Source organism: Embiotoca jacksoni, unplaced genomic scaffold (genome assembly GCF_022577435.1).
Source record: "Embiotoca jacksoni isolate LCO1_2020_lvr unplaced genomic scaffold, fEmbJac1.0.p SCAF_15, whole genome shotgun sequence".
Classification (NCBI taxonomy): domain Eukaryota; kingdom Metazoa; phylum Chordata; class Actinopteri; family Embiotocidae; genus Embiotoca; species Embiotoca jacksoni.
In genome coordinates, this window is record NW_027185285.1 from 3,590,276 (window position 1) to 3,610,899 (window position 20,624).

Sequence of the window (20,624 nt, forward strand, 5' to 3'; positions counted from 1 at the left end):
ATGCAGCTCTGAGCTCGCTGCCGTTAAAGCTCTCAAAATGATCTTCCTCTGGTAGAGTGGAGGTTGACAAATGTTTTCATCATCAAGGAAAGAGGAAGTGTGTCTTACTGTCACTGCAGGCCCCACCTACGCCATCTCAGCATATATGGCGAGAAGGAGCCACTGTGTCACATTTGTGCTGCCGTAGTAAGAAAGGCTTCTGACCTCGGACGGGTATTTAACTTCAATATAGGAATGTACTGGTGTAATGTGATATTTCTTACATACCTCAGACAGATAATTCGGTAGATTAAAGTTCTTCACATAATGAATAATTGAGTTATTCATCTTTGCAATGAGTACTTGGATAGGGGTGACTTCAAATGAGCTATTTAGGTGTAAATATTGATGATTAAAATAAATCTGCAAGGCCCTGGACCACACCTAAAGTGCAGTTGAGTTTTGATTGTTACAGCATGATCCTCTAAGACCAAATGATTTGCTAAATGTCCTCCAGCTCATTGTACTTCACAGCCTGGCTCTGACTTTACAGCTGCAGCAGCACAACTGAGGAGTTCAGCTCTACGTAAATGTCAGTGGCTTTCGGTGACTCCGATCTAAATGTAATAAATGGTTCACAAACACATGCAGTTCACAGTGGCACATGGGGTGTAAATGGGTCACAATGAACAGTTAATGCAACAGAGGCCCCTGTCATATCCATCAACTGTTCATTGGCTACCGCATTCAGCTGCCATATTCGCACGATCCGCATTAACAGAGAAAATTGGTTACTCCAACATAATAACATACATAGTATCATAGTAATCACAACTTCAGTCTTTTAAAAATAAAACACTTTATTCTTTGTTGGCACGATGCACCACTAACATGTTTGTGCACAATCAGACGGTGAATGGTTCCCATCAATGCTCTCCAGAAATTCACTTCTTCAGAGGTCCAGCCATGTGAGGGGGAAACCATGACAGAATAAATAAGCTGAGAAGCACGACCAGACTTTACAGCTAATCTTAGGTAGGTACCTTTAAAAAAGCCCGCCACATTGGACATGCGGGGGGGTGACAAATTGCACTGGTAGTATAGTCGTATTTCTGCAAATCCATGATTCTGATTTAACAGCAACTGTTGTTTATGTGTTTTGTTGCTTTGATAAGTCTGGCTAATGATTATTGAAAACACTAGTATAAAGTTGAAAAGAAAATACTAAAGCTCAAAGTGAAAGTCCTCAGTGAACAAAAACAAGTTGACTTGCAATAATTTGCTGTGCTGAGTCTTGATTTTGCTCCATAATATAGAGTGAAGTTGTAGCATAATTAATTAGGAGTCTTAAGGATTTAAAGCATTTCACAGTGTGATGTCAGATTAGGACAAGTGAAACGACACAGTCCAGTTTCATTCCTTACTAAAACATATGCTTGTCTCTGTATGACAGACAGAAGTTGGGTACTGCAAATGCCACTCCAAATGGCAAGTCTAGTGCCTTTATCAAGTAAAACCTACAAACTGACAATGTGACAGAAAACCTAAGATGCGTATGATCCCTTTTTCAACTTGTCTCATCTGATAAATTAAATCTTTCTATCAACTTTGATGTCACATCCCTGCTCTGATGCAAAATCAAAAAGATCAAGAATGAAACATGAATTAAAAAAAAAAAATGAAGGTTTTTGACTTATGCACCGCCAAGGCTCTAGCTCAGTTCCTCTCATAGCTCGTCCCGTGCCGTACTGTCTAAAGGGGACTGGAGCACATCCGAGTTCTTGGCCTCGCTGCTGATCTCGGCCTGCTCCCGAGTTTTTCCTGAGCGTGCCCTGTCCCAGTCTGTCCGGACCTTGTCATTGTCCCACACAGTGGAGGTCTCAGTGTCGCTGATGTAGCCAGAGTCGCCTGTATAGTGTGTCGGATACACGAGGAGAGGCTCTGCGGAAAATGCCTTCAGGTCCCTGGTTTCAAACTGTTCCATGTAGTCAGACCTGAGGAGGAGAAGACAAGGTTAATAAAACTCCAGAGCAAAAGTGTACATGTTCTGTGTGTGTACTTGCACGAGATAAACACCTACACAGGATGTTTGTTGTACATGATGGGAAGAAACTCATCCACTGGCAAAATCCTCTTCAGTGGTTCTGCTTTCAAAAGCTTCTCAGCACCCTGTAATGATATCATATAGCCTAATGTCCAATATGAATAATCTGCTTCCACTATGTTGTGTATATTTGGCACTGCTTTCTCCGGGTGATCCACTTGCATTCTCTTCCGACCGATATAACTGGAAGAAAAGAACAGACAGGAGTGGTGAGAGAAGACTGCAAAATGTAGGAGAAAAAAAAAGGAAAATTGAAGAATGTAAAGGAAGTAAAAGCTCACATTAGATCCCAGTCCAGTCCTTCTTGTTCCACCTCGCTCATCAAGTTCATCAAGCGACGTTTGAAGAAGATCTCGAAGCGCAGGTCGTCTTCAATCACCAGAGAGGTGTGCAGGCGTCGCTCAACAACCTAAGGCCAGGTATAGATTTATTAATAAGTCATCCATATGTCTGGTTCATAGATGTTCAAATTCGTGTCTTCTGGGCTTTACCTCTTTCCAGATTTTGTAGTGGGAAAGAAAGCAGCCCAGCTCTCCCTTTGTCAGTGGTCGACCGTGATAAGGGTCGCTGTATCCAGGGAGCATGTGGATGCCCATAGTATGAATCTCACTGATATTCATCGCTCTGAAGTAAAGAAAGAAGAAAACAGTGACACTTTGTTGATCGGAGAGCGCAGGCAGTTCGGTTTACCACATAAGGGAAACGTATTCATTAGACAGAATGAACTTACTTTCCATCGACAGCTGGAATGACCTTACAAGCAATCTCCTGCTCGTACAGCGTCTTCAGCATTCGATCTCGTCGGTCAGTCCGCCTCTGCAGGTTTATCATAAACACCTACACAGGATGCAGCAGCAGAGCCCGTCCATGTAATTGCAGGTTTTTAACAGCAGGGGGAGGCGTTAAGCACAGAAATAGATAGAGGGCCATTTTTGCAGATTCCATCTTCACCTCACTCCTTACTCACCTCATCAAAGCCCAGTTTGTCAGGTTGTTTTCTAGGAACACGTATGTGTTTGGAAGGCATCACTGGGGAATTTCGCACTACATAGTCACAGGGAAGATGGATGCAGAAATGCTTTGAATGATACGTAGAAACCCATGCTGAAAGTTTATTAGATGAAGCAGTGGAAAGTAGAATACGGACTTAAAGCCAGTGGAAAAAAGGAAGTTGGTTGCACAAGTAAAGCCATTCAGTCTGAATGCAAGCTGCTCACCATTAACTTCCAAAACGGAGTGCAAGAAGCTGTCAGCTTCATCTTGCAAAGTATTGTGGGAGCGCAGTGGCACAGGGAAGTAACCATAGGTCTCCTTGTTACATACAAACATTTGAACATCTGGAGAGAGCAAGAGACAGAAAGGTTAATCAGGTGATGCACTATTTATGTAAAAGCGCTCACAGCCAAATGTGTAATGTAGATTTAAAATCGAAGCACTAAATTGTAAAATACCTGCCATCCGAGCAGAGAATGCAAACACAATGATGTCATCAAAAGCCCAGCTGTATTGCGGGTGTGGAGGGTGAAAGGCCAGCTGCCTGGAAGCCTCCTTCCTGAGGTCTATCAGGAACGTGGAGTGGACCATGGGAACAGCAAAACAGCCCTTCCGCACCTGCTTCCTCATGGGTATGTAGGCAGGGGTCCGCTTATAGTAACCCTGAGGACGGAGGGTGGAGTTCAGAGAGCATTCGATCAAATTTTGCCTTTTTGCAAACACCAAACACACAAGCAGGTACACTTAATTATCATAACATCACCTGGGAGGTCATTCCACACCAGAAGTTTGAATAGGCCGCGCGGGATTCGAGCATCGGAGCGATAATCGTCTTATTCTCTTTCATGAGCTTCCACAGCACGTTGGGGTTGGTGAGGAGGTTATCGCAGTCCACCAGCTACACAAAGCAGAGAAGAAAAACCGTAAAATACGTTCGTGAGGAGAAATTTATGTGCGGCGCACCGTGAAGCTAGGCATCCGACACAAGAAACGCTGAACAAGTCATGAAGGTGAAATGGGTGCACTGAAACTTAGTGGTAATGGACACGTAAAAAAAAAAGACTTTTTATTTCAATTTTGTTTTCAAGCTGACAAGAAAAAGCTCAGAGCATAACAATAGTGTAGCACTGGACGTACAGCACTTCAAAATTATACCCCACTGAAACGAGGCAATGTGGGTTGGTCTGAGGAATACAAATAGAAATGTGTTCAGTGCTGAATTTAAGGTTCAAGAAATGGACTGGAAGATAAACTTTAACCATAAGAGTCAAAGTATAACTGGGTCAACGTTCGACCCGCAGAGCTCCTATTAAATAACAACTGTGCTGTTGCTTTGGACTTGATTCTGCACTTGTCCTTCTGCTGCTATAATTGAATGATATAATAGTATGGGTGAAAGCAATGGCTCAATGCTTAAAATGGAAACATTTTCTTTTGTGAGTGTAAAGAGTAGTTTTGCTAACCCACCATAAAGTAGTCTGCCCACATCTCCCGAGCGGACTCCAGAGCGACTTGCCGAAGCTTCATTACATGTTCATAACGGAGATCTGTCCACTGCTTCGGACCGTCCTCGTGCTCGTAACGTCTGCAAAGGACATTTTGATTTTAATCGGACTGATTTTATGCACCGTGGGAGCCCTCCGAGCATAAAAAGAAAAAAAAAAAAAACCAGCACCTCCAACTTCAGTAAGTAACCAACCTGGGTTCCTCCTTTGGCCTCCACTCCACATAATGGTAATGGCTCTGTAACTTTACAAGCCAGTCCCGCAGAACGGCTGTGGTGTTGTCCTCATTATGATCAGTTGCTACCCTGTTGATATATAACAAATGTAAATGATTGGAATAAACTGTTTCAACATCAGGGAGATTGAACATGACCAACGCAGGAGGCTAAGGAAACGGAACAATAGTTGAATGTAGCACAACGGCCCGGGTTCAAGCTAAGACGAGAGTTGAAAGACAAAACCATGAATCAAATAACAATGGTCCTGTGTTCACTTTTTGTAAACTCGTTGTCTGCAGCTGTGGGAACTAACACGAGTGTTAACGATACCAACATGAAAAAAAAAACAACATAGAACATGAAGCCGATATCATTTTGGGGTAGTATCTCGAAGGACTGTTGCATAAAAGAAATGTAAATCACAACAGCGCAACATGACAGAAGTGAAATCTTTGCCCGCAATAGACTAGAACGTAAGGACATTATTTAAACTGGCTGAAATCATTTGTGAGGCAAACTAAATGTTAGTGAAGTTAGACCGCCTGCATGTTTGATCTGATTCTGCAAATTGAAATCAAGCCACATGTAATTCTATCTGCCCGAATCTTCCCGTCAAGGAAGTAAGAAATCAAGCTACAACCCAACATCCACGCTTTCTCAGCCAGTTCATTTCTTTGTGTGGGCCAACCGTCTTGGCTTCAAAACTGCACTATGGCCAGCTGGGTTTGTATTTTACTCATGTGGACGACGGCCAGGAGGGGTTCTCTCGAAAGATTTCGCATGGATCTGCGAGAACACTGCGGCTCCTCGCTAAACCATTTCTTCCCTTTCATTCCTGCCGTCCATCCTTCAGGGTCCTCAAACTTTGAAATACACCAAGCTCTCCTGTTCATGTTCAGATAAAACTAATATTTATTCAAAGCACGGTTTCTATGCAGTGCTCGTACTCTAAACATACAACTACCAGCTGTGCGTTACTTCTCTCTGTTGCAGCAGAGACGGAGGCCAAATTGCAGACACCAAAGTTTTAAATGAGTGTTTGGCCAGTTGTGATTCTGAGGCTGTGGCTTTGCTTACAGACAGCTGCAAAAAGGCTCCAGCAAAACGCGTACAACATGTAGTGTTTACAACATCATGGCTGTTTGCATTTTTCCAGGTGTGACTCAATGTGCTTACACAGCATGTCAAACCAAACGGCCATTACCGCAAACAATTTTACAAGAAGAGCTTTAATACCACCAAACAAAAAAAAAAGAAAAAAAAAAAGGATGAATGGTAACAGATTCGCTCTTGAAGTGAAACTTGTTCATCGGGTCAGTGAGTGAAAGGCACACATCTCTGAGGCCCTCAGGCAAGTCAGGCAAACTGCTCTGAGCTCAGGGTACAATTGCGGGTGGGCTGTTGGAGCATGTTGTTTAGTTATTACGTGAGAAGCGCCACCCCTTTCACTTCCTTCGGCTTCTGCCTGGGCTTGACAGATGGATGTTTAAATTGTCTATAACATAAATTTGCACAATTACGAGATGATGTGCCAAGAAATTCAGTTTGATTGACAGAGAGGATTCAAAATTGTTAGGTCGGGAAAATTACCTACAGAAACACATGTTTAGTGAACCATGAGTCTGCACAGCGAGGTTTTAGTTTCCATCATCACTTCGCATTTAGAGGGTTGATCTGTCCTTAAAAGGAAGATAGGCAAACTGTCCCCTCGTGTTTTCCTTAATTACAGATCAACATAAATTAAGGAAAATGTCCTGAAGAGGTAATTAGTGTGTTTTTCCACACATAAAAATGCCATCAAAACTTCACAAATGAGGGCTAAAGCTTTTCCAGAGTGACATCTTTGGCCCGTTAAATGTAGGCTATGTAACATGCATCAATCAATGCAGTTAAGAGGAAGAGAAGACACGGACTGTGGGAGATGAAGTCTGCCTTAAAGCTACATGTGTGCATTACACACAGCACAAACTCAACAGTTTCATTTGCGTGTTCAAAATCACAGAGCTCCCCTTATGGCCAAATCAGTCCCCTCCCCTCCACGTATGCAGATCGATGCAGTGCACGGCTACTCTGATGAGCTCCGCGGCCAGATGGGATCACCCCTGTCCAAAAATGGTGGCTCCTTAAAGTTGCCGTTATATCCGTAGTCTGAACTCGGCGTTGGGATCCTGCTTGTTGAGATTTGCGGGTTATTTCTCTGACCCGGAATTTACCCCGAGCAACATTAACTTGGCTTTGTTTCCAAAGCCATCTTGCTGCCCCGTCAGTCTCTGCGGGTCCAGCCCCCCCCTTTTTTTTTTTCTTTCCCCCCCGTCTTCCCCTAAAATCAACAAGGTATGCATACAGCTATTATTCATAAGAAAAAAAAAAAAAAAAAAAGCTTCGGCTTTAGCGACGGGAAGTTAGTTATTAGCTGCTAAACAGCTCTCGCAGAAATCTGACATTTCTGAGAAACAACTTACCAGAGAGCCATGCGGTCCTTGGGATAGTTGAGGCGCTCGATGGTGCCCAGGAAATACGGCAAAGAGTGCTCGGAGTTTCGGCAAATGAGGGCGAGGAGGACCCGGGGAGCGAGGAGCGGGGACTCAGGGCTCCAGCGCTCCTCCGCAAAATATCCCCGAGCAGGACTGCAGCAGGACAGGAGGAAGAGGAGCAGAGCGGCGGGCAGGACGGCGGGCCCGGGCATTGCGATGTACCAATTGTGGATTATAAAGTAATGCACAGGTGGGTGACGGTTGTGGCTCGTGAGGAGCTGCAGAAAAGTTGTTTCTTTACTTCATTACAGATCAAGAAAGTCCGTGCGGAGCCGCTCCTGATGTGACAGCAGTGCGGGGCTGAGCTTTAAAGGGGTGGGGCGTGCTTCCGTCTTAAAGGGGATGGACTACGAGGTTCGACTGCACAGTAAACACAAGAGGCAAATGCTCAATTTACTTTATTTTTTAAAATTATTATTATTTTTTTTTATTGCTAATAAAAGTAAGTGTTTTGGCTGGTCAATGAGCAACAAAAAGATCCAAATGAAAGCGTATTTTCAGCGTGTGAGGTGTGTGACTTTTACAAAAGGGATGCGAAGGCAACCAGACATATTGACATAGTAACTTGGTTAATTATCCGTTTGGTGAAACTGAATCTTTTATGAAATTCCCTACACTTCACAGCCAAAATACTTTATATTTAAAAAGGTCCCATTCAGCCGGGTCTTACGTCATATTTATGCTTTCAATAATTTGTCTGATGATTTTTCCATCAAAATGTCTCCCACTTCGTAGAAAAGCTGATTCTCAGTGTATAACTTTCTCGTTGCCACGGGACACTTGTGTTTGTTCCACGACTGTATTGTGAATAGCTTCTGGTGTCAAACATTATTCTACACAGTGGACAGAAAGCAAAACACAATTTGAGTGGAAGTTAACTTTAAACCACACTTGAATAAATTGAAACCCCTTCCAGACCACACACACACACACAATCAAATACACAATAAGTGCTGCATTACAAAAGTGCCCTTATCTTTTTTTTTTTTTCATCTCAGTATCCTAACTCTCTACAGTATCTCATCTAAAGTAGGAATGTGCTGCACTATGTTCCAGTTGCAGCCTCTCCATTCAGGTTTAAACAGTGTTGCCCTCCTGCCTTTACGAGGCAGACAGCCCTACAGTTTGGCCCCTGAGCCTGCCCTCTCTACCTGGATAGTTAAGGAGGCAGCTGCAGGGTCATCAACAAGCCAGAACAGCTCTCCTGTGGTTGGGACAACACGGGCCGCTGGAAACGCTGGACCCTCTCTACCCTCCAGCACCTCCTGCACAAAAAAAAAAAAAAAAAAAAAGGTAACTGTATTAGAGTACAACAGCACTGTTACATAACTCGGTAATATAATCTGTTCCTGCTGGGCCAGTAGGTCATAAAAGCACCGATTCATGAATTATTTGATTGTTTTCAGTCATCTGGAACTGAATCAAAGCGTAAATCTGTGTTTCCATTAATACTTTTTCTTCTTCACATCTTCGGTTTCTACTGGTCCCACCCCATTTGGCAACTACTAAATCATGTGACTGAACCCACCAAACCTTGTTTATTTAATTGGTTTTGCATGTGAACCTACTGTAAGCTGATTTATTGTGTGGAGGAAATAGCAGAGTTATCATATTTGAATTTGAAATGTGCACTTTGGATAAAAGTAAATGTTACCTTCAAAACGGGTGCTTTGCTACCTCCCGTTGACACAAAAGCCACACAGCGTGCAGAGTTCACCACTGGAAAGGTCATGGTTACGCGCTGTGGCGGTGGTTTGGGAGAGTCGCTGATAGGAGCCACGATCTTCTTGGTTTCCTAAATATGGGGTACACCCAAACCCAATCATCTGTCATATCACTAAAAAGTGTCAACGTGAGAACCATAACCAAAGACTACACTTTGAAATTAACGCTCAAGTATGTACTGTAACATGAGGCTGATTATCACACACATATGTAAAGAGATGACGGTAAAGATCCAAAAAATGTTTTTTAGGTTTTGCCAAAATTAAAACCATCAATGATCCATACAGTCAAGGGAGTGACTTGGAAAACATATGAAAAGCAGACTGTTCTTTAAGACCAGCAAAAGAGGAAACCTCATCCAAGAGTAGACCCAAACACGCCGCCTTAAATAATAGCCCTGTCAGAAATAAATTAAACAAAGTGCTTCAATGCGCTCTTCAGAAAGAGTCCTTATTTCTAGAACTGAGAGGTGATTCGCAGAAACATTTGCAGAATCCGCAGCACCCTGTAATTCAGTGTTGAGCGACAAACTTATAGTCGTGCCTAAAACAGTAACGCTGTTGAACATGGTTTAACATCCCAGCATGAAATTATGTTTTTAGGATCATAATGATACACAATGCTGCGACATATAAAAGTCATGAGCTTTTCAATGAAATACGAAACATCTGTTCCCCAACAAAGCCACAATTCTGTCTCCACTCATTCTTTCTCCAAAGAATCCGAGAGATTCGCTTGTAGAAGAGACAGATTTTCCCTGAAGTGCGGCACTCACCTCCAGAAGAGGGTGGTCTGGGAAGAGGGAACAGGTGTGTCCATCGGGCCCCATGCCGAGCAGTAACACGTCAAACACCGGGAAGTCGTCATCCGGGAAGACCTGAGAGTAACCGATCCAATATTTAATTCAATTCAGAACTTTATTACAGACAAAAACACCACATAAAACACATACAGACGCAACAGATATACTAGTATCCCGCTGAGATTGGTGGTGTGTCCAATTAAACCACGAGAGATGAGAGGACGTTGGCTTGTGCATACTTCATAAAGCATATCATCATCATCATCATCATTTGAGCTTTGTTTTGCGATAAAACTAGCAACATATTTGACCCTATTGCAGACACCAAAAGTATTATCAGACAATTTAAAGTCAGAACATTTTCGACATTTGCCCCCCCTCACCCCCCTCCCCCACACTTTTTTTGGTTCTGCAGATCGTGACAACACTTACACTCACAATGTATTTGCTATTTTGTTCCACACGTACACAACACATATATTGAGGAGATGCTGGAGACCAGCACTGCATGCACTGAGGACCACAAGGGTCATCTCATACTTTTAGTATCACCTGCTTTCAATACTGTAAAAATTCAAAGATCGATCTGCACCTCTTTCAGTTTGCGGGTATAATCCTCAGCACAGTCGTTCACCGGCAGCGAGGAGTCGATGGTTAGGATCCCGCTGTCAGGGATGTTGACTTTGGAGAACAACTGAGTCTGTCAAATTAGGAAATGACATCTCGTTTACGGTGTAATAAAATGACATAAATCAGTGTTAGCACAAGGCACGCGAAGAAACACTGCCGCACAGATACCTTGTACAGCCCGTAGGTGCTCTCCGGGTCATCGGGTGGAACCAGTCGCTCGTCGCAGAAACCAACCACCCACTTGCTGCAGTCCAGCCGTGGCAGGTCGAGCAGCTCTTTACTGAGCATGCCCACGAGGCTTCCTCCAGAGAGGCCCAGGGTGAACCTGCCATGAGAGGCCACGGCCTTCTCGGCCCGGGACGTCACCAGATGGGCCAGGGCCGGACCGAGCTCCGCCGAAGAGGGGAAGACCACGACTCTTCTTCCAGCCATGAGAGCGCTGTGTGAGGAGGGCTGACGAGGCAGAAGAGAATAATGAAGAAACACACATGAGGAAATCAATTACCAAACAATTTTGCAAGTCATCATGATGTGTCTGCAAATATTCCCTTTAAGTCATCTAATAACTATTCAAATCTATTGCGTTACTGATGATAAAGACCCTCTTTCGAGGTATTGCGTCAAACCTTTAACAGGATTCTCTTTGTAATTAGACTGGGATCTGTTCAAAATGAGGACTGGACACCACACTAGTAACCACAACGGGATTAATGCATCAGCGACTATCAGAAATATGAGGAAGAAATGCCGCTTATTTATGGACCTCTTAAAGCCAACCAGACACGCAATCTTTTACGCAACACTTTTCCAAATAACAAAGTTTTCAAACCTGTTCGTGGGAATCTCAATAGCAGATGGACATGAGGATTTTCAGTCGGCAAATATAAGCCGCAGACGGACGACTTCCTGAAACGAGTTTCCACCGACCAATCACACGTGTCTGTCCCAGACGCACTGCATTCTGGTCAGTGTAGTTCCCATCAAAGTAGCACCAGCGAAATCAAAAGTTATCTTATCGAAGTAAAAAAAAGGGGGCAATACTCATAACACGGGGAATATTGGTTTTTAAAATTATTTTTTTTAACATAATAGATTGCTGCTGATGTGAACAGAGAAATACTTGTTCATATTACAACTAATTGTAGTTTTGCGTGTGATTGCGGTGCTTCCTCCGAGCCACCAGGTGGAAATACTGTATCCGTGTCAACCACCTGAGTTTTTGATTGATCCTTTTTAGGCTTTTAGGTGGAACGCAGCTCCTCCAGCACATCACATTACAAGTTCGGTATTCAACAGTGACCGTAAAAGCGTACTTGCCGCCACAGCTCGTCTGCGTGCCTGCCTCCGGCGTGTCGCAGTAAAACCTGAAACATGTCGACGGTCTTCTCTTTCCAGGCGCAGCTCGTCTCCATCATGGACGCGCTGTCCAAAACAGCTGTAATGGAAATAAGCAAACTGGTCGAAATCGAGTCGAAGATGCTGAAAATAGAGATAACACGGGGGCGCAACGAAATCGCCTCGCTCACAGAGAAACTGCAGCTGATGGAGAAACTGCTTTATATCGCGCAGGGAGGCAGGCACGAGGCGGCGGCGGCGGCGGTAGCGGCGGCGGCGGCGGCGGCATGCTCCGTGGTTAGGGACCCTTCAGAAAACGCAGCGTTGGAGTCTGACAGCACAAGACCTGTCATAAAAAGGTAGGCTGTGCTTGTTGATTCCCGTACGTTTCTGTGCAGGAAACCATGTAGGATGCAGGGTTTTCATCCTCATAATGACCTTTGCTGGTGTGTTTGATCGTTGCGCGCTAGTGAAAGCCCATGGGAAAGTTCCTCCCCTGAGATGAGCAGTTTGCATTTAAGCGAATCGCATGCCGCAACAGAAGTAAGTCTGATTACGCAGAACTATTATTACAAATGTCCTTGTGTTGTATGTACTATGTCCTGCGTTTGTAAAGAGGCGTTTGCAATGTTTACACTTTTTCCCCTGTTCTCATCAGCTGTCAAACCTACCGAAAGAGCAGCCTGAACTGATAGTGGTAAAAGAAGAGCGGTCAGAGATGGACATTGAAAACACTGAGCATGATAAGACGAGCAAAAACAGTGAGTATTGCTCATGGTTAATACGTTTTGATGCACGGTAATGCGTGTGCAAATTTTGAACTGGGAAAGTGCCTTTTTGTATCATTGAATTCACCTGAAGTAATTTTATTTTTTGTTGAATTGCTGCATCGCAGGCACCTTATGCTCATCATAATATGTGCTCTGGAAATGGTTTCTTACGGGATGGAAACTTCAGCAACACCACGCTTCATTATGAAAAAACGCTTTTACAATCGGTCCTGATCAGTTAGGTGCCCTATAGGCAGCAAGCAAGCTGTTCGCTGCGACCTTTTGCATTACTGCCAGTTCCACAACCTTCCTTGAGAAGGTGTCTGCAAATGTCCCAGCAAATACCTCAAAAGTGCTTTTGAAGAGAGAAGTATAGCCTAAGCTAAATATTTTCAGAATTTTAGCACGTCCATCTTCTATCTACAGGAAGGGAAGCAGTCACAGACATCCAGAAGAGTACAGACGCGATGCAGCATCCCGAACCCGCCGCAGAACACCAGCCGCCTCTGTTCACTGATAGCTTTGTGACCGCGAACATCCAGTCGACTCTCGCTGCACCACAGAGGAGGGAGACACACTGGAATCCACAGGTTACACCTGCACACACAAACCTAGAGGCTGGAAAAAGCTTGGCTCATAATGTGGTCTCCCAAAGCCTAAGCGTTGTCAGGAATATGAAGCTTCACAACTTGAGGAACTCGACTGCCAAGAGGTTCGGCTGCTTGCAATGCGGCAAGAGCTTCAGATGCTTCAGTCAGCTTGAAATACACCAGAGAAGCCACACGGGAGAAAAACCGTTTAGATGCACGCTGTGTGGAAAGCGATACGCGCAAAAAGGGCACCTGTACACACACCAGCGCACGCACACGGGAGAGAAGCCGTATCGCTGTCCGATCTGTGGAAAGGGCTTCATTCAGAAATGCACCCTCGATATGCATCAGCGCACTCACACGGGAGAAAAGCCCTTCGTTTGTATCAAATGTGGCAAAGGTTTTACAAAGAACTGTAATCTGAAAAAACACCTCGCAGTGCACCTTGATCCCACTTTGAACGTATATGCAAGTGAATCCAGTGCGCCAACGTTCAGTGGGACATTCATAAATGGAAACACCTAAAGCACAAAGCACCACTAGAGGTAACTTCTCCAGGTGTTTGATTTTGAAATATTTTGCGGGAAAATAATAAATCTATGCTCCAGATTTGAGTGTGTGTCCTCTGCTTCATATCCAGCGCTCAAATATGAAGAAAATGTATGAAATGATCCAAAATTTTAATGGCGTTACAGTATACAAATTCACGATTAGATCACAGTATGGAGAAACAGAACTTTTTGTGAAGACTGAACAAATCAATCTATTTCTTATTTTATAGATTATTGTTCACACCATTTTAGGCATTTAGAAGCTTGAAAAAAAAAACGACACTGTGAATGATTTGTACCTATTAATATGAATTATGATACCAAAATATGCTGATATTTATTGTGTTTGGGCAATAGAACTGTAGTGTAGTTCTTTATTGTGACCACTGGGGGGGGACACTAAACATTCATGTCTCTACACTGAACATGAACATGCGGATAGACTGAGCAACATAACCCAATAAAATCAAAGAGACACAAGTTTTTGTAATATAATATGCGTGTGTAAATTGTACAAGTATTGTGGCCATTGTATGGCTGTTACGCGGTGCAGGAGGGGTTGACCACAACGTATATTGCTACAGAAACGACAGAAACGCCTTTACTGATTTATATACAACAATAATAGTCTTTATAGTTATCTCTTTAATTGATATGAATAGATGGAACATTTTTTTTTAATCACTTTTCTCTCGCACTAAAATCAGGTTTCAGTCGGCGTGCTATGTTGCCTTCAAGTGCCCGTCGGAAGCTCGTAAACTGGTGAGGCGAGCGGTGGACCGATTTCCCACAATCCCTTGCAGCACAGCGCTTTCACATAATTTGAGATTTGATCACAGAGACGACGGCGCCACGCAGGAAATCTTTTGCCAACATTTCCAAATACAGCGCTTCCCCTGTCGAGATGATGTGTGACGCCGCAAACCCGTGTTTCCGGACGCAGTTAGCCGCCATCCTGGACAAGCTAACAAAGGCGGCTCTGGTTGAAATAGGCAACCTGGCTGATGAGTGCTCTTCCGTCCTTCACGCCGAGATTTCCCTGCACAAGACGGAGAACGAAGCTCTGAAGAAGCGGTGTTTCTCTCTGGAGGTCCAGCTGAGAGCGGCGAGGGAGGCACCGACCTACCCTGCACACGTCAACAGCGGTGTGAACCGCCGGAACCCAGCAGGTCTGGAACCGGGACGCATTCCTAGACTTCTCTATGGGGGGGGAGAGAGGGGAGGACGGGGGAGGAGAGGGGAGGAGAGGGGCGTCATCCAGACCTACATTACTCTATCTGGTTCTGGTACAGCTGGGTTGGGTTAGCTTCAGTGGAGACGACCGCCACCTCTAAATTCTAGAGGTTCACGTTGCTCGTTTTATTTATTTTTTTTAAATCTTGACGTAAATATGTTGGTGAAAATCCGTATTAAATCCCAATTGTGCGTCTGCTTCCCCCTCCAGAACATCACCAGCCTGTTCCCGCCATAGACGGGGTTTTTGGAAAGGACTGGTGCATGGACCTGTGGAGAGATGAGAAGCTGCCCTCTGACAGGAGAGAGCCGCTGGAGACCCCTGCTATGACGAGCATGGGAGCGCAGGTCAGTGCCGGTCTTCCCAAGTCGTGGCCTGGAGGTTGAGAAGCTGGGCTCCGGACTGAGGGCTTGCGGAGGGTTTAATTCCTCGTAAAAACGTGCACGTTACGGGCAAATAATGCATTTTTCTCCCTCAATTCGGTCACACGGCGAGCTGCGTTTACAGACCTTTGCCTCCTCTTTGTGGCAGGCAATCGACATGATGGAGAGAGAACCTGATCTCGTCTTCGTCAAGGAGGAGATATACGACGATCATCCCATCGGTCAGCAGATGAGGCTCGCCGATAACAGAAAACGTAAGTGTGGATTAGAAACGAACAGGAAAAAGAAATGTTACAATCCTGGTGGTTTCTATCATTTTAACTGGATTTCTTCCCCTTTGACAGTTGGGATGTTTGAGGAGGAGAACATGCTTCAGAGAACTGTCGACGAGCTGCAGCTTCATCCGGGGGAGTTAAACAACTTCCCCATGACGTCCGACAGTCAAATGCAACAACGTACGCAGCCAACGATTATGGACAAGTTAATAGAGGACGCGACGATGAGCGCCCTGGTCAACAACACCAATCCTCTTTCAGCCGCCGCGGACTACTCGGGCTACTCCAACAGCACCCACATGAACGCAACCAAAGAAGTCACCGCTCAGCCAAAGCTGGTGAGGCCAGCGAAACAGTTCCAGTGTTTATTCTGCGGGAAAATATTCAACTATTTGAGCAGTTTAAAAGTCCACATCCGGCGGCACTCCGGCGAGAAACCGTTCAGCTGCTCGGTCTGCGGGAAGCGGTTCGCTCAGAAAACCTACCTGAAGCTGCACCAGCGCGTGCACTCGGGGGAAAAGCCGTACAGCTGCCCCGACTGTGGCAAAAGCTTTTCCCAGAAAAGCTCGCTGAACATACACCTTCGAACGCACACTGGCGAGAAACCGTACAGCTGTGTGGATTGCGGGAAATGTTACGCGTACAAGTACGGTTTAAATCACCACCAGTGTTTCAACTGACGGGGGGTGAACGAGAGGTGCCCCTCATAAGTCTCAATAAACCTCAAACATGGATGGAATAAACAAGTTGGAAATACTACAATTTATATAAAAGAAAAGCTAATTTTATGGCCTGAACAATTCTGCTGATTGTTACAGCAGCCCGCTCCCCCCCCCCCCCCCACACAAAAAAATAGTACATAGAATATTTAGTTGTTGTTTTTTTCCAGTGTATCGTCTGATTGGTTGGGAGCTTATTGCCAAAATTCATTTTTAATGTTAATGAGGAAATTGTCACAGGTCAGATGAGACACAATTGCTGATCCAAACTGCTCCACTTCATTTCATCCATGCACGTGTAAACATGTTCCACATACCTCATATATCAGGAAACAAAAGGCCTGTTCCAGATAATGCCAAAATAACTGCTTTAGACAGGTTTGGCACACATGTAGCATAAACCTTCACAACTACCTCTGAGCAGCATAGTAGTATTAAAACAACTCTGTTTGTTTCATCGCCCAGGTGTCACCGGTGTTTCTTAATTTTTCATACGCCGTGCCTCATTTCTGGACGGCGCGGAGGCCCGTCTCCCTTTCGAAAACCTTATTGTTGTAAAAAAAAAAGTTTGACACGTGTCAAGTCATATTATATTTAAATAAGTTAATAAGTTTCTGTTTTTATGGCCGCATCGTAAATGCAGAAAGCGTTTCCGATACGCAGTAAAACCAAAATTGATTTGTTTATTTTTTACAAAATCATTTATTTTGTATGAACTGTCTATAGGTTTAAACAAATAACTATCTGTTTGAAGCACAAGTTTGGCCTGTAATGATTCCCCTGAACAAACCACGGTGAATTATCCCTTACCAACGAACAAACCTCTCGACCCTCCCCTCTCTGCTCACACCTGCATGCCTTTACGAAGCCCTGGCAGATGTGCTTCGCTCAAGACTCCCCAAGCTGAATATGTAAAGACTCCCGACGATGAAACTGAATCCTGCAACTGTCGTTTTGATTGGACAAAAAAAAAAAAAATCATACTTTAAAAAAAAAAGGAGTTTCATGGAATAAATTGTACACTACAGAGCGAACATTCATGTGTTTTATTGCAGAAACAGGACAACAAATAAAACACTTAAGTGCTGAATTAAAAACATTTTTGTTCCACTCTCATGACTATTCAAGAACAGTACAGTCTGACTGAGATTCTTGCGATCGGCAGCATTTTCCTTTCCTTCACTGCCGTTGTTTTACCGTTTTATAAATCTTGTAAACGACAACCTCTGAGCTGGAAACCTACATGAGGAAAAAGGCAGGTTTTTGATGAAGAGCATGCAAAAAGACGGGCCTGCTCGGTTCTTTTCAGTTTTTTTTTTTGTGGGGATTGAGCCGTTGAAAATGTGGCACCTGTTCACGTCCACCTCACGCCCTGACGTGTTTAGCAAGACCACAGTAACTGCATCCTGGGGTTAGTTGTGGCTCAGGATGACCGCAATTGGTTTAAAGACATACAAACAAGCCACAATGTCGTTCCGATATACCAGAGTGACAGATGAGCCAAACCACCATGCAGCGCTGCGGTCTGGCTATGCGAGACTGAGCGCTACGCAGACCCGAAGTAGTAACAAACATAACATTAACTACCCCGACACTAATACGAGAGTTTTGTACAGACGCTGCTCTTGAAGAACAACCCGACGGCTTTCAGACGTCAACTTTTTGAAAACTCCTCGGTGTCAACTGACTCTTCGATATTGGCGTTTCCCCTACAAACTCACGATTAATGTGCGCCATTAGGTGGTGGTTGAGGTTCACCTTTTGTGTGAAGGTCTTCCCACATTTACTGCAGCGGAACGGTCTCTCGCCGGTGTGGATGCGTAGGTGACACTTCAGGTTGCCTTTCTGGGTAAACCTTTTCCCACACAAGCTGCACCTGTGAGGTTTCTCTCCTGTGTGGACGACGTAGTGGATCCTCAGAGCCGACGGGTTGGCAAAGGTCTTGCCGCACAGCTCGCATGACTTAGTCACTGTCTGAGAGGGGGATGGCGGCACACAGCTGTGCGAGTTCAACTTGGTCTTGCGAGGGAAATGCTGCTTACAAATGTTGCAGAAGGTTAACCTGTGGGACTTCATGTGGTGTGTCAGCGTGCCCTTGTGAAAAAAGGACCTGCTACATATTTGGCAAGTAAATTTGTCTCTATTTGGATGTCTGGCCGTCTTTACAGAAGGCGCATCGAAGTCGTCCGGTGAGTCTTTATCCACAGCAGTGACGCTTTCACCGTCGTCTCCCAGTAATGTTTGCTGATTGTCGCGGCTCGGCTCGTCTGCTAGCTCGAGCTGACTTTCTCGAATAAACTGCACATCGTCGTCGTCGTCGTCGTCGTCATCCTCTTCGATTGGGATGGTGTGACTGATGAAGGCCTCCTCTGTATCGCTGATGGATACCAACTGCACAGACGATTCTTCGACACCACCAGCAGACGCAATCTGTTCTCCGTCCTCATCGAATGACAGGCTGCAAGTGCTGCCGCCGACCGAGCAGCCAAATGACAGTTCCTCTGGTTCCTCAGTCGGGCTTTCTTCGCATTCTGTTGAATAAAAGTGAAAAAAGTATCTAAAGCTGCGACGTGTTCAGTGTGTATTTCCCTCATGCCAATTCTTCTTCTTCCCTCCCGTACCTCGTGTACTGAGCGTTTCCTGCTGGCAGCTACTGGCAGCGTCCTCCGCATAATCCTCCTCTTTGATCTCAGTCGCGGTAATTTGGTCGGACAGAATCCCTACAGACTACAAAACAGACAAACGCTGTCATTCAACAGCGCTTCATCGGTTTTGACTACAGCTGCAAATTAAACAACCGTTATAATTGATTGTTTGATCAAAGACAATGTAAACCATTCTTTCATTCCTTCTCAGATTTGATGATTTACTGCTTTTCTCCTCGTTGTCGCCTTGTCAATTAAAAATCTTTGTGTTGTGGACTGATGGTTGGACACAATCTTAAATCTGAGAACTGAATGTAAAATGTTTTGATGGATGTTTAAACGTTCATGTTTTTTTCTTTTGGGATTAAAGTTATTCAGGGGACACACTTTGATCAGCACGGAGGAATTCACAAAGACATATTTCCTTCTTTGGCAGCCACTTTGGCTCAACTTTGTTTGCAAAATGGTTATCCATCTTCAACCACAGGTCATTTTGGGGATATTTAGAGTTATCCCACATATTTTTTTTGTGGGCAAAGACTGGTGATGCAGTCCATCTGATTTTCCCTACAGTAAATGTGCATGTAGCTCCTGTTGCTCAGTCCTGACAGGCAATTGTAGGGGTATGAAGATATGCAACGCACAGGTGACAATCTCCGTTTGTTGCATTATTTTCACTATTGGTAATAATTAATTGTACAGAGTGTGATAACCATGAAGTTTCACGCATCTGTGTACCGTGATACCGGTATAGCGCTGCAACCCACTTCCAAAGTGTACCATTTTTTTGAATAAATTCATTGTTATTTTGTTTAAAATACGTGTCGTAGTTAGAACATGCATCAGGTGTAGATGTCGTTGTTTGTTTTATGCACATTGGCAGGTTTCTATTGCAACATTATGAGCGTGGATATTCTGCTGCGTATCCTATTATTTATTTACCTGTTGCACTTCACGTCTGTAAACACAGCTGTTTATTGCTCATAGCCATAACTTCCTCTCACCTTATCAAGGGACTGTGGGGAATCAGTGTTACTCTGCAGACTATATGGGTCTCTGTCTTTCCACAAATTCATGCACCAGTCTTTTCCAAAGATCCCCTCTATGGTGGGAGGCCCAGACACTGAAGTCACACATAAAAGCAAGCGAGAAACACAGTGAATGCAGAGACGATGCAAATCCTGTTGCATGTTATCTGAAATGCTTTCACTGTCGAGAGTACCATCAGCGTCCCCGTCTTTGTGGTGGTCCGTTTGAACGCCTACGCTGCGGCGACTTTTCACCAACTCTGGGTCGCCGCTGTGGACGACAGTCATCTCGCACTCCAGGCTGTTTACTTTCTCCGCCAGGGCGGAGTTTGCAAACAGGAGCCGGGAGAGCTCCAGCCGCAGCTCGGCCGAGTCTTCGTCCACCAGCTTGCAGACCTGACCGAGGGCAGACCGCGCCATCGCCTCCATAACGGAGGAGAGCTGTGTGTGGAAAGAGAGGCGGCGGCTCGCCATCGCTAACGGCGGCTCTAATGAAACTCCTAAAAAAAAAATTAAAAAAAAAAAAAAAAAAAAGTATTATTCGCAGATTGGAGAAACTTGAGTAGCGGCGGAAATGAAAACGTGCATTAGTGAAGGTAATTTG

At 44.6% G+C, this 20,624-nt stretch overlaps 5 protein-coding genes across 10 annotated transcripts in view; 2 read left to right on the forward strand and 3 right to left on the reverse strand.

Moving 5' to 3' along the window:
* LOC138197894 (myosin heavy chain, fast skeletal muscle-like) overlaps nt 1-20,624 on the forward strand; it is a 185,916-nt gene that overhangs the window by 156,489 nt on the left and 8,803 nt on the right. The gene's annotated exons all lie outside the window — the stretch shown is intronic.
* On the reverse strand, nt 828-7,639 carry colgalt1a (collagen beta(1-O)galactosyltransferase 1a). Its single transcript, XM_069148892.1, has 12 exons — nt 7,262-7,639; nt 4,776-4,886; nt 4,544-4,661; nt 3,840-3,974; nt 3,535-3,739; nt 3,301-3,420; nt 3,051-3,127; nt 2,814-2,920; nt 2,575-2,707; nt 2,365-2,492; nt 2,060-2,266; nt 828-1,973 (listed from the first exon to the last, which is right to left on the reverse strand). The coding sequence occupies exons 1-12, from the start codon at nt 7,483-7,485 to the stop codon at nt 1,706-1,708; spliced, it is 1,833 nt and encodes a 610-aa protein (XP_069004993.1). The 5' UTR covers nt 7,486-7,639; the 3' UTR covers nt 828-1,705.
* On the reverse strand, nt 7,717-11,905 carry pgls (6-phosphogluconolactonase). 3 transcript variants are annotated; one of them, XM_069148899.1, is made up of 6 exons: nt 11,804-11,905; nt 10,659-10,943; nt 10,453-10,560; nt 9,834-9,935; nt 8,988-9,128; nt 7,717-8,598 (listed from the first exon to the last, which is right to left on the reverse strand). In XM_069148899.1, the coding sequence occupies exons 1-6, from the start codon at nt 11,903-11,905 to the stop codon at nt 8,452-8,454; spliced, it is 885 nt and encodes a 294-aa protein (XP_069005000.1). In that variant the 3' UTR covers nt 7,717-8,451. The 3 variants fall into 3 exon arrangements, with proteins under 3 accessions (XP_069005000.1, XP_069005002.1, XP_069005001.1); XM_069148901.1 differs by having other exon boundaries at nt 11,808-11,886; XM_069148900.1 differs by lacking the exon at nt 11,804-11,905 and adding an exon at nt 11,320-11,694.
* Nucleotides 11,862-17,385, forward strand: LOC138197886 (zinc finger protein 382-like). Of its 3 annotated transcripts, XM_069148896.1 has the most exons (6): nt 11,862-12,184; nt 12,296-12,368; nt 12,484-12,586; nt 15,181-15,317; nt 15,502-15,607; nt 15,698-17,385. In XM_069148896.1, the coding sequence occupies exons 1-6, from the start codon at nt 11,862-11,864 to the stop codon at nt 16,306-16,308; spliced, it is 1,353 nt and encodes a 450-aa protein (XP_069004997.1). In that variant the 3' UTR covers nt 16,309-17,385. The 3 variants fall into 3 exon arrangements, with proteins under 3 accessions (XP_069004997.1, XP_069004998.1, XP_069004999.1); XM_069148897.1 differs by lacking the exons at nt 15,181-15,317; nt 15,502-15,607; nt 15,698-17,385 and adding an exon at nt 13,022-13,792; XM_069148898.1 differs by lacking the exons at nt 11,862-12,184; nt 12,296-12,368; nt 12,484-12,586 and adding an exon at nt 13,707-14,905.
* LOC138197885 (uncharacterized) lies at nt 17,995-20,575 on the reverse strand. 2 transcript variants are annotated; one of them, XM_069148895.1, is made up of 4 exons: nt 20,215-20,575; nt 19,997-20,115; nt 18,969-19,074; nt 17,995-18,878 (listed from the first exon to the last, which is right to left on the reverse strand). In XM_069148895.1, the coding sequence occupies exons 1-4, from the start codon at nt 20,492-20,494 to the stop codon at nt 17,995-17,997; spliced, it is 1,389 nt and encodes a 462-aa protein (XP_069004996.1). In that variant the 5' UTR covers nt 20,495-20,575. The 2 variants fall into 2 exon arrangements, with proteins under 2 accessions (XP_069004996.1, XP_069004994.1); XM_069148893.1 differs by having other exon boundaries at nt 19,997-20,575.

What these genes read in the sequence shown, in the direction of transcription:
- colgalt1a (XM_069148892.1), bottom strand. Translation starts at nt 7,485, where the DNA reads ATGCCCGGGCCCGCCGTCCTGCCCGCCGCTCTGCTCCTCTTCCTCCTG. An exon ending in TGTGGGCAGACTACTTTATG is followed by an intron (nt 3,975 to 4,543) that starts GTGGGTTAGCAA and finishes TGCTTTGTGTAG; the next exon opens with CTGGTGGACTGCGATAACCT. An exon ending in ATTCCAGCTGTCGATGGAAA is followed by an intron (nt 2,708 to 2,813) that starts GTAAGTTCATTC and finishes TCTTTACTTCAG; the next exon opens with AGCGATGAATATCAGTGAGA.
- pgls (XM_069148899.1), bottom strand. Translation starts at nt 11,905, where the DNA reads ATGATGGAGACGAGCTGCGCCTGGAAAGAGAAGACCGTCGACATGTTT. An exon ending in GCACCTACGGGCTGTACAAG is followed by an intron (nt 10,561 to 10,658) that starts GTATCTGTGCGG and finishes CTAATTTGACAG; the next exon opens with ACTCAGTTGTTCTCCAAAGT. An exon ending in CAGACCACCCTCTTCTGGAG is followed by an intron (nt 9,129 to 9,833) that starts GTGAGTGCCGCA and finishes CCCCATATTTAG; the next exon opens with GAAACCAAGAAGATCGTGGC.
- LOC138197886 (XM_069148896.1), top strand. Translation starts at nt 11,862, where the DNA reads ATGTCGACGGTCTTCTCTTTCCAGGCGCAGCTCGTCTCCATCATGGAC. An exon ending in TGATAAGACGAGCAAAAACA is followed by an intron (nt 12,587 to 15,180) that starts GTGAGTATTGCT and finishes TTCCCCCTCCAG; the next exon opens with AACATCACCAGCCTGTTCCC. An exon ending in GCTCGCCGATAACAGAAAAC is followed by an intron (nt 15,608 to 15,697) that starts GTAAGTGTGGAT and finishes CCCCTTTGACAG; the next exon opens with TTGGGATGTTTGAGGAGGAG.
- LOC138197885 (XM_069148893.1), bottom strand. Translation starts at nt 20,494, where the DNA reads ATGGCGAGCCGCCGCCTCTCTTTCCACACACAGCTCTCCTCCGTTATG. An exon ending in CCCCACAGTCCCTTGATAAG is followed by an intron (nt 19,075 to 19,996) that starts GTGAGAGGAAGT and finishes TCTGTTTTGTAG; the next exon opens with TCTGTAGGGATTCTGTCCGA. An exon ending in GGAAACGCTCAGTACACGAG is followed by an intron (nt 18,879 to 18,968) that starts GTACGGGAGGGA and finishes TTTATTCAACAG; the next exon opens with AATGCGAAGAAAGCCCGACT.